Raw genomic sequence first — 19,404 nt, 5'->3', positions numbered from 1 at the left:
ACCTTTTAGAGTTTCAGCAGTTCTATATTTGCCGCTAATGCCACAATGTCAGCTGAGGTGGATAATATTTTGAGGTCATTTTGGGAGTGGCGATTGAAGGAGAGTCCAGAATTCGCTACTCAGATTGGTGTTCACACTTTTGACAATAGCTTGGATGGTCATAGTTTAGGGGCGTATGCCAAGAGACAGGTACATTATTAACTTGTTGTAAACATCACATGATAGTTTGTCAGCTATAATTTCTAAATGACGGTGTAAAGGTCGTAATGCATGTGAACAACACAAGGAATAATTGCAACGCTGAGAAATACAGGCCGATCCTCGGTGTAAGAACCCATTAAAATTCACCAGCGACGTAAAACAATGAACCACCAGGACAACAAAGAACCTCGAAACAGTTTACAGCAGGAAAATAATAGCTCCAAAACAAAGAAAAAGTTTCACAGGTTCTTACACTGTGGTTAACCCAGAAATATGGCAGGCATCAAGGCTTGCTTGATTTCCGTACTGAGACTATGCGTAGGAATGTTATATGTATGAAATTGGGAGAGGGACAACTTATTGTGCGCTATTGTTACTCAACCAGTGTACATGTACAGTGTCAGGGTTATTCAAAGTTCTGTTATTGCCAGGGTTCAATGTACAATTTGTACCAGACAAGCAGGCATACAAGTTTGTGAAAGAAGGTCCCATTCTGGAATCAGACAATAAAAAAAGATGTTGGATTTAGATGCTCCCATTTGTGGGGTACAGGGATGGGGCTACATGTAGATGAGATTTTCAGTTCAAAGGCCCCAATCCAGAGCAGTGATGGATGACTAATAGAGTCACTTAAAATCTAATGATCAAAAGTCCCCAAGGCAGATAAGCATAATGTAGATAAGCATAATTTTTGTCCAATCCCTGGTCTTTACATGCCCCCCCCCCCCCTCCCCTGCTCCAGATCCACACAGATATTATTTTTGCTGTAAAATCCTTAACGGCCCATGACATAAGGCGATAGACTAACATCATTGCCTAAAAAGGGTCTTCAAAGTATTTTTGCATGCCCTGTTTAAAGGGACAATGTCACAGATTTTACCAGATTTTTGAACCGCCAAAATTTATATTTGTGTCGCTTGAAACCTAAAACTAATGGTCCATTTTTATTAAAAATGGCTACATTAGAGCAAAGAAAATGTTGTCTAGCATCTTTGGGTGCGGATGCCTCAGATGGGAACAGATTGCAATTTGAAAGCGTTAGGCAAACGTTTTCAAATTGTTTCCGCGTGTCTTCAAATATTTGATATTTATAGCCGTAGCTTGATTTCTATCTGCAAACTAAGGTTATATCTTCCTTTAGATGTTCAAAGATAGTGTTTTTTAGTGGTTTAGTTGCCTACCACTTATTTCAGAACAGTTTTGACCAAACTAAACTGTGATTAGTGATATCCCCGTGACATAGTCCCTTTAATGTTCACTGGATATTTAGGCCAGACACCTCAAACACTGCCTTTCGACCTTGGTCACTCGAGAGAAGTATTGTGTAGCGTATATCGAGGGTAGCAAAGGGTTTATGCGTGACACGTGAAAAGGGAAAAAATAAGTCCGTGACGCGTGAAAATAGGGCAAAAATTATACCGTGACATGTGAAAATAGCTAGAAAAGATACGTGATTCATGAATTTTGCTGTTTCAAATATACGTGACACGTGAATTTGGTTAAAATTTGTGCGTGAAACGGGATCACAACACCCCCTTTGCTACCCTTTATATCAGGCTTCTGCCAGATGTCACACTACAAGATAACACACCTTTTGTTTACTACTATTATTACTGGCACACAAGATTATTACATATATTCCATGTATTACATATAGAGCAGTTTTCAATTGAGTGTCGTAAAACCAAAACCAAAACCAAAGCCAATTGAAAGTTATTACTTTAGCCAATCACAAAAAACACAGACAATTCAATGAACCAATCAAAACTCAAAGCAAATACATGTACATGTAGCCGGCACGAAGCACGGGAAAACGTGCGCACGTGAGTCACGATTGGTTTTGGTTTTACTTCTGATTGGCTGAGAAAGTGGCGCGAGTTTTTTAAACCAATCACTAAGCGTAGCAATGCAAAACCAAAGCAAACGCAATTAACTTTCGACACTCAAGTGAAAACTGCTCTATTCCATGAGTTATCCGAGGTCCTGAGATTCTTTGATTGGTAAAATGGATTGGTAATACATGTAATTGTAAATAATGAAATTTGTGCTATTCTTTTTTTTTATGCTTGAAAATTTCAGAATGATTGTAGAGATTTTATCAAGAAGTTGAATGCAGTTGCTTCATCTGAGCTTTCTAAGGTACATGTAGAACCAGTCATTACTTAGAACTATAGAAAGAGACATCAAAGAAGGGGAGGTCTTTTACTTTTTCTACTTATTAACCTAGTATATAAAAAAATAGTTAGAAAAAAAAAATAACTGAGATAAAAAAATTAATTGCAACTTAAAAGATCACAAATAAAGTGACAATAAGAATGGATTTTCCCTGTTTCCATATTTGAAGAAAGTCATGGGGAGCGAATAGGGAGCTTATTCAGGGGAGGGGGAGGGAGGGTGCAGAGTTATTTGGTATTTTGGCCAAGTAGTGAGTGCTTACTGGTATTCAAGGAATGACACTTATTAGAGCACGGGTGCTTATATAATTCTCACTGGGAAATACAGTTACTGCAGACCTTCTACTGTACAGCGCTGGACAGAAATGTTACTTTACAGTGAACATGGTTGCAAAACTGAGGTACATGTACACATAAATTTTCTAGCACATCCTCTGTTAAGTTATTTCTCGTACAACTGTACTGTACAAGTCATGCACATCTGTCTAAGAAAAAGGTATCAGAAAGTATGATTCCACTAAATATAGATCCACTAAACATTTCAAGGAATGATCCTGATGTGACTGATTTGGAATATCTAGATTGTTAAATACAATTATAGTAGATAATTTAAAATAATAGCGCTAAGTGTATTAAATATTTTTTAAGGAATTTCTACATCACGAATAGATTGTAAATGGTATGGTGTAGCAATTAATTTATTTTTTCATATCCATTTGTTTCAGATTATTATTAAGTTTTCAAAATATATAATTTATACATTAATTTTGTAGAAAAATTACAAGCGTCTCTTCACTACTTTGTAGATAAGGTGGAAATAAATTATTATAATTTTAATTCTTATTATATTAATTATCATAATTGATTATCATTATCGTTTTCATTATCATTATTATTAAATCTGTAATGCCACATGTACTTGCAGTTTTTTGATCTCCTACATGCAGTTAAGTTAGTTTTAATCTCTATTTTAGACTGATGCATTGAATGTGAAACTTCTTCAAAGAGAAATCCAATCTTATTTGGATGGCTCCAACCACAAGAGGTAGGATAGCATTCAGAGCCCTTGTGGTTAGTTTTTCAAGTGGGTACTATAAACAATCTAAAAGTTTACCTGTGATATTCTTTCTTACTGCTATATTATTAACAGCCATGCATATGTAGAGCTCTGCATAATATTTTTATTTCCTGTTTTTGTTTCAGTTACTTGTTTCCTCTGATAAATTTGGAGGGGCCTCAGCTAGAATTCTCTAGGTTGGTTTCATGGATGAAGTTTGAAACAAGGCAAGACTATGAAAAGTATTTCTCAAGACTGGAGGCATTTCCAACTCAGGTACTTGGATTGTGGTAACCATATTTTAATGTGTATTATTTTATTACTAGTAATAATCATGGATTAGCGGAGTGCGTTCGAGACAATTTTCGTCGTCTTTACACGACTGACCTCCAAAGACGCGAACACAAGCACGTCGAAGAACACGGACAACTTGGTTGTTTATGCGCATCCTTACTGAGCACGTAATTCATGTCGCAATAATTAAGCGCGTGCTGATGGTCGCTGTTGCGTTCACTTCACTTGCAGCTTTTAAATGGCCGGTAACCCCCAATTTTATTACATTTCTGACATGGGTAACTCATAATCTCACAGCGGTGAAAGTTTTACAAAAAAAGTCAATGTGGGAAGATTTTCGCGCGGACGTACTAAACTTCAAAGCGACACACGAAATGACTCACTCGATTTCCACTTTTTTCGAGTTTGATGGCTGACTTAAACTCTACTGCCCTGGATGATATGGTTCCCATGACATTTTCGGTATTATTTTAACTTCTGGTACACGTTCCACCCATTAATTTTGTTTACACAAAAAATGCATGAGATTGAGGCCCTCTGCATGAGGTCGAGGTCACTTGTAGCAGTCCAAAAAGTCTCAAACGGTTATGGCATCAGGCGATCGATACCTGTGGGACTGAACCATAGAACCCGCGGGACTGACGTTGGACAAACGACGCGATTAGTATGCGTTCTCCTTCGTCGAACGCAATAATTGAATTTATGTTTTACTTTGAGTATTACCTGCATGTACAGTGTGTACATATATCCAGGTGTGGTTTGATAAGTTGGAGTGTAGGTTTTCACGGATGCCTATTAACTTTTCCACTGTTTGCCTATAACAGGCCTCTGAATTTATTGCTCTGCTTGAAGAAGGAGTAAGAACAAATTATGTGCCTCCTCATCTAACTGTGGTGAGTTTAAAATTAAACATACTTTAGTTCATGAAACTTTTACTTCCTGGCAGTCTAAGATATACAAAGTCATGTAATTTAAGGGCAAAGGAACCAGCCATTTGGCTTTCCTATCCCAGGTAAAAATTAGAGCAGAAAAATTCGTTCCATTAGATAAAGGGGAAGCGAGGACTTCATTCAGCTGGAGTGTTGACTTCTTTGAATTACATGTAGGGGTTTTTATAAGGGAAACAGTGGCAGATCTAGGGGAGGGGCCCGTAGGGGTCTGGATCCGCCACTGGGAAAGGAGGGCTGCTTGCAGGTTAAATTAAATATAATTATATTATATTGAAAATAAATTTAAGAGTAAAAAATTATAAAATAATGATTGTATTAGCTCACTAGACCAAACAATAGGAAGACATTGTATAGTTGCTGTGATTTCATTGTGAAAATGTTGTGCTAGATCTCTCTGGTACTGGTAACTATTCCTTATCGCATGTACATATAATAATGGAATTTATTAAAAACTTACTTACCTTATTATAGGAAATTAACGATACATGTTATTAACGCGAATTTCAAAAATTCGCGTTAATTTTATTGATGTTAACTTTTTTACTATATAAGGACTTAACCAGAACTTTTCTTAAATTTGCATTAATTTTATTATGCGTATATTTTGTTCGCGTTGTTTAAATGCTTCATTATATTCCTATAATAAGGTAGTTCCTTGCACCCAAGTGGTGGATAGAGCCAGTTATTAAAAAACAAGCCATGGTATATTGCAATTCCTGAGTTTGATTATTTAAAAGCAATTGTATATTCATGAACTCATATACAATTGACCACAAAAATTAATATCGGTAGCCGATATGCCTAAACGTGAACAGCTAGGGAGCTCAAATACTGCAATTCTTCGGGCATTTTAATAAAAAAATCATTCCACTCGCGCTTGTTAGATATGAGATAATTATAGCCAATTCGGCGCTGCATACCTTGGTGGCTATCTACCATCTCATATCCAACGCGCGTGCATGAAATAATAATTATTGTTAAGTAATTAAATACAGTTTGTAGCAAAATAACATCAACATTTCATGTTTCTGAGAACATCAATGTGTCAAAACTTACCAGTATTTCTTTATATGTGACCTATAAATTCACCAGACAAAGCACTCACTTACATGTACTGTACCTACTGGCTTGTTTATACAATATTTTTTTTTTCAGTCACATGTTCCAGAGCAAATCAAGAAAGTGTTAGATGCCAAGTTTACAGATAATAACCATCTTTTCACACCACTGAAAAAGTTTCCAGAATCATTTTCAGAAGATGAGAGGTAGTCATTTATTTGTAGTGCTTATGTATATAATGCTTACGAGTACATTTATCATCTTGCCCAGGGGGCAAGATGTTAAAAGTAAAATGTGTCAGGGCTGATCACTGGGAATTTAAAAAATAACTCCTAAAAGGTTAATGACATACGCTCGAAAATCTTCAAACACTATTTTTTTTTTCTTAAAGTTTTTCCACTGAGATCATGAGTTACTCATTATGTCAAAAATGTAAAAAGAATGGGGGTCATCAAATTTGTAACGGATATACCTGTCCATAAGATGCCCAAAAGACCACAGAAAGGTCGGGCTTCATTATTGAACATGGCTGCAGTGTCTGTTTGTTATTACATTCAAATAAATCCCTGAAATGCAATTTTCTCTGCCAATCAAACTGATTTTACAGTAATGTTCCTTAAAGTAAATCTTATCATTTAATGATCACATTTGAATTCACGTAACAGCCTCGGACAAAAAATTGAAAAGTTGACTATCAAAAAAGCGAAGTTAAATTATGCCCTCAGCCCAACTGTCGATGCATGGCATAGAGTGACATTGCGACATGCATGATTAAAGGATGCACCTTAACAATAAGCGCCAATGTTCTTCAGTTAATAAATAGTTATTTTTTTAGAGTCATTTTTTGGGCGTGTCACTTGAATTTTTTCAATTTGCTTTTCAATTTTACTACTTATCACAAAGAAATTGCCTAAACAGATAATTGTTAGTTGTCGTCATGATTTTCCTTGAATAATACCCTGAAGTTAACTTAATAAACACTGTAAAAATCAATACTGTCTTGATTCACAGGGCATCATTCAAAGAACGTGGTGTTAAACTAATAGAAGAAAAAGTAAAACCAGCTTTTAAAAAGATCCATGACTATTATCTCAATGTAAGTAAAAATCAAAACAAAGTAAAACAAAATAGTCTTCTCAAGATATTCTGACAATCACTCAATCTTATTATCTGATCAATAATATTGGTAGCCTGCGTTGCAGACGAACAAAACCCTGATTATATATAACCGGGGTTTTGTTCGTCTGCAACGCAGGCTGTAATATTGGTGGCCTGGTATTTCCGGCAAATCAGTATTCAACCTGGTTAGTTTGTTAAGGAGGCTCAATGTGTTTTTTTTAGTCCTAGGGTGGTCGTTTTGAAAATGAAAACTATTTACAGTAGACAGCCAACGTTCGATTTTTGCCAAAATACACCATAATCATCATATGATCAAATATGACCAAAGTTTAATTTTTACGGGTCACTTAGTCACAAAGGTTACCATAGCAACGATTGTCGTTTTCTTTTGTTTTCAAACAAGTTTGATTTTCTCGAAATCTAGATTGACAATTGGTATTTATTTTTTGACATGTTAAAGTGCAGTGGATTGACTACCTGTAGACAAAATTTTAGAAAAATCTGTAAGAGCGTTTTAGAGTTAATCAAGAACGAAGTTTTTTGTAACTTCTTGTAGTTTCCCTAGGGCTAAAAAAACTACATCGAGCCTCCTTAAGATTATTAATGTTGTTTTGTTTTTATCTTTTGTAGAAGTACCTTCCACAAACAAGGGATTCCATTTCTTGTACACATTTTCCAAATGGAACTGAATTTTATCATCAGGTGAGGAGGGGAATGAAAGATTTAAGATATTAAATGAAATGATCATTGTAAAAGTACATGCCCTCCTATTGAGCACTTTGAAAAATCAGATGCTTTCCTGAACTTCATGAATTCGCTGCTTGAGTCATTTGTGCTAACACTGAAGGTCGCAAAACTTCAGAGTTTATTGCCCTTCTTTAAGCTGACTGTAGATTTAATTTGTAGTAATCTTGAACTAACCACAGTAAAGTTTCAATAGTTTTTATTTTATTTTAAATAGCATTTTTTTATACCTTGCATGTGATTACTTTCCACTTCCTCCCATAGGCTTTAAAGTTTCATGTTGCATGTGATATGACAGCACAAGAAGTTCACGACCTTGGACAAAAAGAAGTCAAAAGAATAAGGTCTAGAATGGATCAGGTTAGTAAGATAAACGCACGTGAGGCTCGATCAAGGTTTCAAAATTTTGAAGCTTGTTTTCCTTGAACCACATGTAGCTTGAACTCGCTACGTGAAATATTCATGAAATGTACGCGAACATAACTCTTGGCGGTAGTGTGTCACAAAGAGGCAATAGATTATAAGGGTTTGTATGGGAACTCAACGATATTGTTTCAAAAGGTATAAAATTTATATAAAATGTGCCGTAAAAAAAAATTGACTTGCGACCAGAAAGCACTAACTTGCAGAAAACGCTTTAGAACGACCCGAGACGATAAGTCGATTTTATTAACAGAACATTAATTTTTTTATGAATATTTCATGTAGTGAGCTTGGCTGCCTGTGCTCAGTTGAACTTGATAATACGGCTTTTACACAGACTGACAGCTAAAAGTCATGATTTGGTGGAGTGAAAATGCAGAGAAATTAAACAAAACGAAAGCAAAACTAATCAGGTGAAATATCTCTACCTACAATGACTGTCACAGTGGCGTATTTTCTTTGAACCCAGTAAAATATCGTTACAACTGAGACAGTTAATCTCCAGAAATATTGGCTTTACTTTTGTACAATACTGCGTTAACGAAGTAAACCAGTCGATAATTGTTGTTATTTTTTATATATATATTTTTTATGTTATTTTATTGATAAACACCCATATACAGGTACATTACATTAACAATGCAATAAACCAAACAGTTACAATTTGACGGATGTAAATTAAAGGTTATACACTTAAGGTATGATAGAAGAATAATAGCAGTAAATGGCGATATAAAAGTGACCTGAGAAGGAGTATGGATACGTAATCTTAGCTTTCTTTTCTTTAATCTTAGTTTTCTTACAAAATCTGTGATGAGAAGAGAATTATTATGCAACTTATTTGTATAAATAAAATAACGGGCATATAGCAAGGTGAAATTAATTTTTTTCATTAGCTTCTTATTAGCAAGATTGGAAGAATTAACCCCAATTAAATATTCTTGGTCTGATGGTATAAAGGTAGACTGATTACAGTCATTAAACCAAATTGCTCCACTTTTGACAAAAAGTCTTTAGTAAAATGACAATCTGAAAAGGTGTGTTCTATCGAATCTTGTTCTCCACAATATAAACACTCACTGTCGTCTTTAATACGGAATTTGCAAAGTTCTTTTTTAGTTACAACAACTCGATGCAGAAAGTTGAATTGGACTTCCCTCAGATTGTTTTCTTTGAAACCTGTTGAACTGATCTGAAAATTCTATCCCATTGTTCTGTATTTATTGGCAAGGATTTGCTCCATTTCGTCGGTCCGGTATGTGAACAATTATGAGCTTTCGTATTTAATAACCTGTAAAAATCCTTTATTTTGGCTGTTTCAAGATTAACCTTAGTTGAATCATCAAGTTCGATAATTGAGTGGTTTTCCAAGAAGATATTCTTAGGAAAAGATTGTAAATAATTGGTCCTTGTCCTAAACAACAAACTGCCCGGGATTGCACTTGTAACTTGATAGTAATTTAAAAAGTTATTTTTACAGTTGTATTTCGTTTTAAATGCTTTACATGAGAGCAGCTGGCCTTGTTCATCTAACAGGTCACTGATGGAGATAATCCCTTTAGAGAACTATTCTTTGATGAAAAAGGGTTTGCCGTCTATTAGTATTTCTCGGTTGTTAAATAAAGCCATTTGCCCCAGATCATAATTATAAAGAGTTTTGAGCTCATCGAAGAAAAATAGCATGTCCTTATAGAAAGTTGGTAATTTTGAATTTAAAAAAGACACATCATAATTACATCGTAATAGAAAGTTCAGTCCGCCTAGCTTTTTCAAGAAAAAGTCGGGTACAGATTTCCAGTTCAAAAGACGTGGAATCCATGCCAACCGCATTGCCTTTATCATTAAATCGAGATCGGGCATGCGAATTCCACCTTTATCATACTCTTGATATAAGCTTTCTCTTTTAATTTTATCTCTTTTTTGTTCCAAACTTCAGTTTCCTTTTAACAGTTTGGGCGTATCCTTGGGCACACTGGTGTTCGATGCCGAGTATAAAATTTGCGACAATCCAAGACATTTTATAATCAAAACTTTCCCAAATAAAGTAAGACTTCTTGAACTCCACATACTAAATGAGTCTGAAGTTTTTGAACTTTTAAGTTGAAATTGTAGAAACCGTTAGTCTTTTCGCCATAAGAAAAGTATATTCCCAGGATTTTGACTGGATCTTGAGGCCATGACAGCTGTAACGGCGTCGTTCTTTTGTTGCGACAGTGTTTTGGTCTTTTTGACATTGAGATTTAAACCGGAAATAGAGCCGAATTCATTAACTAAACAAAGGGCTTTCTCAACAGAAGTTATATCTGCGCAAAAGAGATTGGTATTATCTGCAAATTGGTTCACTTTAACTTCGTTGCCGTAAATATTTATTCCTTTAACAAGCTTATTTTGGCGAATTTTACTAGATAAAATTTCTGCCCTTAAAATAAAAAGATATGGTGATAGGGGACAGCCTTGTCTTACTCCCCTTGTTGGCTTGAACCAATTAGTCGCAAACCCGTTATTTAGAACTGCATTTTTAACATTAGTGTAAAAGACATTCAACCACCGCTTTACACTTTCACCAAAATTAAAGAGACTTGACACGCTTTTAATGAACGGCCATTCCAATGTGTCAAATCCTTTTTTAAAGTCGACAGATACCAGGACACCCGTTAATTCTTCCGTTTTAGTGTATTCCATAACATCACTAATGAGTCTCAATTTTTCACCTATATATCGCCCCTTCGTGAAGCCTGTTTGATCTGGGTGTATCAGTTTTGGAAGAATTGTCTCAATTCGTCTAGCTAGAGCTTTAGATGCAATTTTGTAATTTAGTATTTAACAGAGTAATTGGTCTCCAGTTCTGAAGTTCGACTAGATCGTAATCATCCTTGGGAATTTAAGTGATTACTCCACGGCGTTGTGAAATAGACAGTTCCCCAACTTCAAAAGCTGCGTTTAACTGTCCAACTGTTGTTATTGAAATTAGCCTTAAAAATTTACTATTAAAGCGGTCAGCAGTGTATCTGGTTGTTATTCTCGCCATTCACAATAACTGTTCAGAGAAATTAATTGAAACTGATCTCTCAATACGATATCGTGAATCAGCTTGGAGTTTACCATTCCAATCTAAAATGTCTCCTTCACGGAGGAAGGAGTTTGCGATGACAGACCCTGTTTGGCCAAGTGTGATAGAATTGATAACCATTCTGAATCGCCAGTGAAAGTTGTTTAATATGTAACGTTCTTTTTTTCTTTGTTAATTCTTTCACAGTACCTCTTACTAGGAACGTAAGACCTACATCTTTGTACTACGTATTTGTTTTTTTCTGTTGCTAAAGATTATCAAAGAGGTGGGCTTCGAGGGCAATTTTAAAGAATTCCTTGATATGCTGAGAACTGAGAAGCGGTTCTATTATGACACAAAGGTAAGTCTGCTTGCTAATAGGAAACAAAAAAAAAAAAACACTTCAACCCAAGTAAAACCGCTCTTAGCTAAGATTCGCATGTACTAGAATAATGGAACCACTCTTGTCGATGCTACGGGTTGGTTTCCTGCAGACTTCGAGTAAGGTTTGCAAGAATGGCATTATAAGATTACGACACGCTTGTTCTTTCTGGTAAATATACTGTCAGGAAACAAGAAATAATAATAAAAATTAAGTCGGAAATTTTTACGAGTTTTTTGTATTTCTTTTTAGGAAGAGCTGCTGAATGGCTATAAAGATTTGTGCGAGAAGATTATTAAGCCGAAGCTGAAGGATTATTTTAAAGAAATGCCCAAGACACCATTCGAGTATGTGATGGACTTGTTTGTTTGCTTGAGTACATACAAAAAGTGCGTGATGGATTTCAAAAGTTTGGTTTCATTATGGGGGGGGGGGCCCCGCCAAAATTTATTTGCAGGATTGTGGAGACACCAGCCGATGCAGCCCCAGTGGCCCCAGCAGCTTACTATCTAGGACCATCTGACGATGGTACAAGACCAGGGGTGTTTATGGTAAACACCTACAAACATAATACCAGGTACTACTATGTACGTAAGCCTTTTATTCACAACCCCAGGATCTATAAATTATTCTCCTTGTGAAATAAATGAATTTGTGTCCAGCAGTAGTATTGCTGCACTCGCATTTATCACATATATTCCATTGCTACTGCTGGACACACATTCATATATTTCACATATACTTGGGCCGAGCATCATGTCCACATAAAGGGCTAACCCAGATACAACCGCTCTCATGTGGCTTTGATAGCTCAGTGGTAGAGCATTGCACCGGTAACGCAAAGGTCGTGGGTTCGATTCCCTCTCATAGGCTGAAAAAAAAATTTCAGGTTTTTTTTTTTTTGTAGTGTGGCCGCACTCGCATTTATCACATATATTCTCCTTGCCTTTTTTTGTTCATGTGGTATATTTGTTCAAGGGAAAGTGAAGGCTTTTCCGCCTTGCTTTCTTACTAACACCGTTACGTTTTGTTTTCCTTTCTTTCTTTTAAAAAAGAATTGGGTTGCATGCATAATATTAAACAATCTAACAGTTAGCGTTACTGAACGAATTACTGCAGGCAACGTAACTGTTAAAAATCTTCTCGTACTCCAATTATAGAAGTTAACGTTTAAAGTACTGTATTAATTTCCTTGTTTACGTTGATGTACATATACTGCAAATTTTGGGCGGACTGTTATATATTTTGCTCATCAACATAACTGTCAAATCTCTCCTCGCAAATCCAATTTTGAAATGTTAGGTTGGAATATGTTACATGTAGGTAGCTTACTTTGATGTTCGATATTTTCATAAATATTCGGATTTGTATTTTGTTTCTTTAGACCGAAGTATGAGATGGTATCTCTTGCCCTTCACGAGGCTGTACCAGGGCACCACTTGCAAGTAAGTCGTAAAATATAACGAGGATCATCTTCTCTAGGTTTGTGAGGTGCATAACTATCTTCTTAAAATAATTCAAAAAAAATTGAACGCGTGTTTCAACGTTGATGATTTTAGACTACTATTATTCCCCCATTTGTCAAGTGGACAAGCATGCGAGCCGTGTAGAAATCATCTCACATGGCCACGTTGCGTCTCAAAATTTTAGGCGCCTCTAAAATGCTTACGAAAATATGGTAGTGTTGGTCCCTGCCTTTTAGAAGTCGTCAAATAATAACTCCTCTACAGAAGAACCGAGTGCTAAAACGAACTCGCAATCACCCCGTCCCCAAAATAACTTTGGCCCCCCCAAAGATCTCTGGCCAGATTAAACCAGTGCGTACAGTAAACAACAAGACCAATTTACGTCGAGATGCCTTGGATGAACGAATTGAGTACGTGCGAATTTGAGCTTGATGAGAGTGTTTGCAACTCTTCGTAAAACAACCAAACAAAAACAAAACGTAAAATACAACGTTTTGTTTCAGACTGCGTTTGCAATGGAGCAGGAAGAGCAACCTTCCTTTAGGCGCTATGTGGAGGACAGGAGGTACTATGAAGTACCAGCTCGGTTTGCTTTGCACACCGCTTACATGGAGGTATGTATCTAGAACTGTTCAGTCGAATAATCATTTTTTCGCGTTTGCTTTTGCTTTGTCCGAGTTGAATATTTCTCAGTAATGTTGTGCAATTAAGATATGGGCATCTAAAGGGTTTGATGATTTTTTAGATAGCAATTAGCTAGTGAAAAGTCTGTTAATGCGCAAGTTACGTCTTCGTGTGGGTTTTGGTAGTTTTGTAATTCTACATTGCTGAACACTAACTTTCTTTGATCTGCAACCCCCATACCCTTCTTTCGCCCATTTTCCTTTCCACCAAAGGCAATTCACCCTATCAGTCCCAATAAACAACGATATTTTTGCTTGTCATTCAAGTAAAATCGTGGTTTTTGTCTCCTAGGGCTGGGGCCTGTACTGTGAGTATCTTGGCGAGGAGATGGGCTTATACAAAGATCCCTATGATTTGTAAGTGCATTGTCTGACTGTGTACACTGCGACAGGACAACGATTGCCGTGTTATACTTAGGTGTTATTACAGGCCGTGCGTACTTTTGTTAGTAACTATATGAGGCCTACATTGCCAGGTATCTGCCGCCAGTTGATGTCCGAGTTTTGATCCTTTAGTTAGTCTCTCTTGAAAGTGGCGTATTTTTTGAATAAGCGTTACTTGATTTGAAACAAAATTTATATATAAATTTCAGGCCCTATTGCCGGGTAAAAGGAATTGCATATAGTTTAATAATTTCCAGTAAACAATCAGTTTTACCCACTGCACCCTAAATAACTAAAAGAATAAATAATAATAAATAAATATTTTTATAGCGCCTATCTAGGTCTGCTCTAGGCGCTTCTCATTTGCTGCCTTAAAATGATAAACACTCCTCGAGAATGACTATTCTTTTTTTTTTTAGGTTTGGTCGGTTGTCAACTGAAATTCTGCGAGCGTGCAGATTAGTGGTCGATACAGGGATGCATGCTTTTGGGTAAGAAAAACAAAACAATTAAAACAAACAAACACTGTTTCTCGAGGTTGTGCGTCAAATGTCGCCTAGTAGTCGTTGGTGTGACTCTAATATTCAAATTTCTCGCTTTTCAGATGGAGTAGACAGCAGGCAGTAGACTTCATGGCAGAGAACACTGCAATGTCTCTGCATAACGTGAATACAGAAATCGATCGATACATTGTCTGGCCAGGGCAGGTTGGTATTTGTCTGTTTTTTTTTTTTTTTGTCTTACAATTTGTAACAGACATTCTAAGTTAGTTTATGGTTACAGTTTATCTGTAGGAAGTAGGAGACCTTGAAACACCCCATGCTTTTCCTTCAATGTAATAGGCTATCCCCATAATGTATTAAACATTTTCGAAACTGAGCCTGGAGTGTGAGAGATGAGGAAAGAAGGGGTGCCATCGTCTAATATGGTATTTAAAGACCTCTCCCCCGTCGTATTATTGGGCACAAACAGAAACCCATGAGGGTTGAAACGTGTAACTTCCTATGACTCGCATTGTACAAAGCGTTTGCACATTCGTTTGCACTAAGTACCATATTTGGAAAATCACAAATTACTATATTTGGATTAAATTCACAGCGCGCGCTAGCTCGCGCTCGATGGCGTAATCTTGTTTTTAAACAAGCTAGGTTGAAGAAAGTTAAATTTGGTTAAATTCTCCTGTTTCATCTTCTTGAAGTAGTCTGGAGAACTTCGCCTCGATACACTTAATGCATTTCTTTAGTTTCTGTAGAAATTTACGGCGTTTAGGTCGAAATTCAAGCAACTTACCGCAAAACCAAAAATTATATGTTGCGTGTGCCATTACGTGTATAAAGCATTCGCGTACAAATTCTTCGTGCTTCCAAATATGGTACTTAGCAAAATGAATATTCAAACGCTGTGCGCGCGCGTTACACGTTTCAACCCTTATGGGTTTCTGGCACAAATTATTGAAGACTCCAGCTATCCAAAGCTCTTAATGTAGACAAGTCAGTCAGGTAATCAGTTGCCTCCCTTTTCGCATTTCTCCGATAACCTACATCTCCTGCTGACACATAGCTGTCTTTTTTTCCCACAGGCTTGTGCTTACAAAGTGGGTGAAATCAAGATCAAGGAACTGAGAAAGAAAGCGGAACAGAAACTGGGTAAGAACACCTTCGATTTACAAAAAGATGGAAATAAAAATAATATGCAAGGTAACGCGAAAATGTTTTAAGTAATCAGAAATTAAAAACATCAACAACAACAACAGCCATCAGAGGAATTCAGCAAATAATCCAAAGTGACGAGTTATTTTGTTCATACTAGATCAGCTAGGAGCTTTACACTTAAATTCAAGAACAATAACACTTTGCCAAGCAAACACAAGACAAACGAAAATGGTTTGATTTCATCTTTTTTAAAGTGTAGGGTTCAACGTTTGCGTTATACTTCGAGTGCTTGATCATGTACATATTATGTCTTTCAGGGGATAGGTTTGACATTAAAGATTATCACCATGTTTTTCTCTCGGCTGGGCCAATGGGCTTGGATACGCTAGAAGAAGCCGTGGACGAGTTCATCGCCAGCACACTCACCCAGTGAAGATAGATAATACTGACGCGCCGCAAACGCTGTTCCAGTGATATTATTCGCCATTTGATCCCCCTGATTGTCGGGGTGAAATTGAAATACCTTGGCAATCATTCCCCCTAATTGTCAGTAGATCCCCCTGCTTATCGAACCGAAATTCAGTGAATCGTCTTCTTGAATGAGCCTTCTTGTTAGCAATTGATCCCCCCTGATTTTTAATTGACCCCGCCTGGTTTTCGAGCCTAGATGTAGTGAATCCTGTTCTCAATTGCTCCTCCCCTGGTTATCAGTTGCTCGCCTGGGTATCAGTTGATCTTTCTAGTTACTAAGCGTCCCCTTGATCATCACATGATTCTTCTGGTGTTGAACTGACCTAAATTTAGTGAATCCTTTTCTTTATTGATCGTCCTGGTTATTCCTCCTTGTTATGAAGCCTAAATGAAGTCCATGACAATTATCTGTTTATCAATTGAAAACCCTTAGTTTACAACTGATGCCCCGCTTGTCGCACCTAAATGCAGTGAATTGTCTTCACAATTGATTCCCCTCATTGTTAAGGCTATATTGAAAACCCTTCATAATTGATCTCTTGTTATCAATATCTAATAGCTTTGATAATTGAAACCCCTTTGCAATTAATACACCCCATTCACCACTGATCCCCCTGGTCCTAAAATAATCCAAATTAATATATTAATAAGACGAAACGGAAGATCCGGCCAAAAAAGTTAATATATAGTTTGTAAACGGCAAAAAAAAGTACGTTTAAAAATATTTTCTTTTTGTGTCATTCCAGTTTGCTGTTTTGTTTCGGTCTTCTTTTTTACAATGAACTGTTTTTTCTTGGTCAACGTACAAAAGATATCAAACAGGTAGGGCAACAGTGGAAACAAAGCAAATTAGTTCCCACACGCAAAAAAGCAAAGCTATTAATCAAAAAAGTAAATAATTTAATAGGTATTTTTGTAAGGTAGCTTTAGTATAGAGCTTTCGAGATTTTATTGAAGCAAACCCGAAACAGCGAGTTCATTTTTCATGGTGTCAAGAGAGTATAATAGGTACGACAATAATTAGGTATATCACTTCTAGTAGCATCCTCGGAGACCCAGGGGCAGTTAGTGGGGCGAAACGAAGGAATATATCGGGCAGAAATCGTAGCGACGAAAGTTTTTAAGAACGGCACTAGTAGAGGCCGTGGAAAATTTAAACGAATTAGAATAATTTATAATGCAAACTTTCGCGATTGTACGAATTAAAAAAAAAACAACAACAACAGATTTTTTATAATTAAAACAAGATAAATAAACTTGATCTCTGGTACGTGCAACCTATCTGTCTCCGAGCCATGAGACCCATACAGCCGGAGCTTATCCCGGTTTCCGTAGCATTAAGCGACTAGGAGTATTGCTACTCCCCCTGGATGGGATGCGAGTCCATTGCAGGGTTACCCCCCAGCAGTAAATTCGCCGGTACCCATTTATACACCTGGGTGGAGAGAGGCACTGTGAGAGTTAAGTGTCTTGCCCAAGAACACAACGCAGCGCCCCGGCCAGGCCTCGAACCCGGGCCGTTCGACTCGGAGCCGAGCGCGCTAACCATTAGGCCACCGCGCCTCCCACACCGTGCAACCTATCACTTTAACTTTAATTGTGCAAATGCTCTTTTAATTATTTTTTATTAAACAAGTGCAACAACGACCAGGAACAGTGGGGTACATACTCTAAAATGGAATATGGGGAAGTGAACGAATGAGAGAATACCCTGCAGTAAGGGAAGCCTTTTGTGATCAGCAAAAAAATCATTCGTCTGAGGAGGAGATCTCATCTTGCGCGCAACAGCACACGGCAATGCGAGATTTTAAGAAAGTAAATGATTTTCTTTTTATGGTTAAACCTGGGGAGAATATCCACGCCCTCACCAGGAGAATACAGATAGGGAAACATTTGATCTTGAAAGGATTTTAAGTCGTGTTAACACAATGTATGGGTCCATGAATGCACGCACTGCCCACTTTGTGTTTTCTGCAGAATAATTTGGTTTACCCCGTCCCCCAAACATGCTAAGGAAATCATAAACGCCAGCTTAAAACGTTCAAAATTGATATGAAATAATAAATTGAACCTAAAAATGACTACAGAAATGTTATTTGAAACATGTACAGAAGCGTGTTAGGGAGATAAGAGGGAAGAAAGGACCTACGGTTAAAACTATTTTGTTAGTCTATCAGACACTCCAACTTTGGTACAATTGGTGCTACTATTTTGCCAGATGAATAAAAATTGAGAGCTGAACCTGTCTGTTGCATCGAGAGATTAACATAAAAAAAAAATAAAAAAAATGAGGAGAACGTTTCAGGAAATGACTTCATAATTATACAACACAATAACTACCAGTCCACTTGTAGCAGGGGCTTTTTCGGGGATTTAGCTCTATGGCTGAGCGGGAAGTGGCCTGCCACCTTCCGGGATCTTTTATATCAGGTGGACTAAAACATCATCAAGGAACATGGTGTTTAATGGAGATTTTGACTCACTCGCTTACAAGCGGAACTCAAAGTTATTACAGAGAGGACAATTGTCATAAATGAGTTGTAGCCAATAGCGTTTCGACAACTCAGTTTGACTTACGTAAGCTATACAAATATAGAAAATTCTGAGGATATTACTTTTCACGCCCTTAAAACCTGAAGGTCCTTTCTTATTCGAAGGCTTTGTTCTAAGAGCAGGTGAAAAACACCTATACACTAGCTTTACGATAACAGAAGATCGGTTGTTTTAAAATCTACCTTCTTACTGAAAAACTTTCCACACTTTATTTTTACGTAACACACTTTATTTTTACCAATTTGACCACACGTTATTTATAAAAAAAACTGAGTTGTTGGTTGTTTTCTCTTCAGAAACAACACACTTGAAAACATTAACGTTATGTTAAAAATAGACATTGTCACTGGGGATTTTGTGCCTGTTCTCAACCTCAAATGAGATATGCTCTCAAGGTTTCACGACTATAGACAGCTATTCATCCACACATTGCTTAAGGGGATGTTAAGAGTACGTTGTAATGAAATGGAAAAACTTATGACGGTTCTTAGATTGCATAAAATCAAGTTGCAAAATATTTTTGAAAAATATCTAATTGAAGTCTGACTAACCCAAGGTAAAGTTATTTTTGGCCGTTCTTGTCCGGCTGGCCTTTCCATGACAATATTCACTCAATAATTAATTACAGTTAGCGAAGCTTGATTATTATTCATTCACTCAGTAGTACACTTTTTCAATGAATTTGGAAAAAATTAATAATAGTATGATCTTGAAGTTCCTAATAATTACCATGTTAGCTGAAG

General features: G+C 36.8%; 1 protein-coding gene across 1 annotated transcript; it reads left to right on the top strand.

Annotated features, from left to right (window-relative positions):
• The first annotated feature begins 2 nt into the window (after positions 1–2).
• On the top strand, positions 3–17,325 carry LOC144642677 (uncharacterized). The gene is made up of 19 exons (XM_078501705.1): positions 3–189; positions 2,281–2,340; positions 3,350–3,420; positions 3,579–3,708; positions 4,551–4,619; positions 5,832–5,941; positions 6,747–6,831; positions 7,485–7,556; positions 7,863–7,958; positions 11,345–11,431; positions 11,705–11,799; positions 11,910–12,029; positions 12,837–12,897; positions 13,422–13,532; positions 13,894–13,958; positions 14,405–14,476; positions 14,590–14,692; positions 15,565–15,631; positions 15,955–17,325. Exons 1-19 carry the CDS (start codon positions 46–48, stop codon positions 16,068–16,070), a joined length of 1,734 nt encoding a protein of 577 aa, XP_078357831.1. The 5' UTR covers positions 3–45; the 3' UTR covers positions 16,071–17,325.
• The last annotated feature ends 2,079 nt before the right edge of the window (positions 17,326–19,404 follow it).

The sequence above is a fragment of the Oculina patagonica genome, chromosome 1 (assembly GCF_052425735.1).
Source record: "Oculina patagonica isolate OP01 chromosome 1, crgOcupat, whole genome shotgun sequence".
Lineage (NCBI taxonomy): Eukaryota > Metazoa > Cnidaria > Anthozoa > Scleractinia > Oculinidae > Oculina > Oculina patagonica.
The sequence above is the reverse complement of the archived record's forward strand: the minus strand, read 5'-3'. Positions and strand labels throughout refer to the sequence as shown.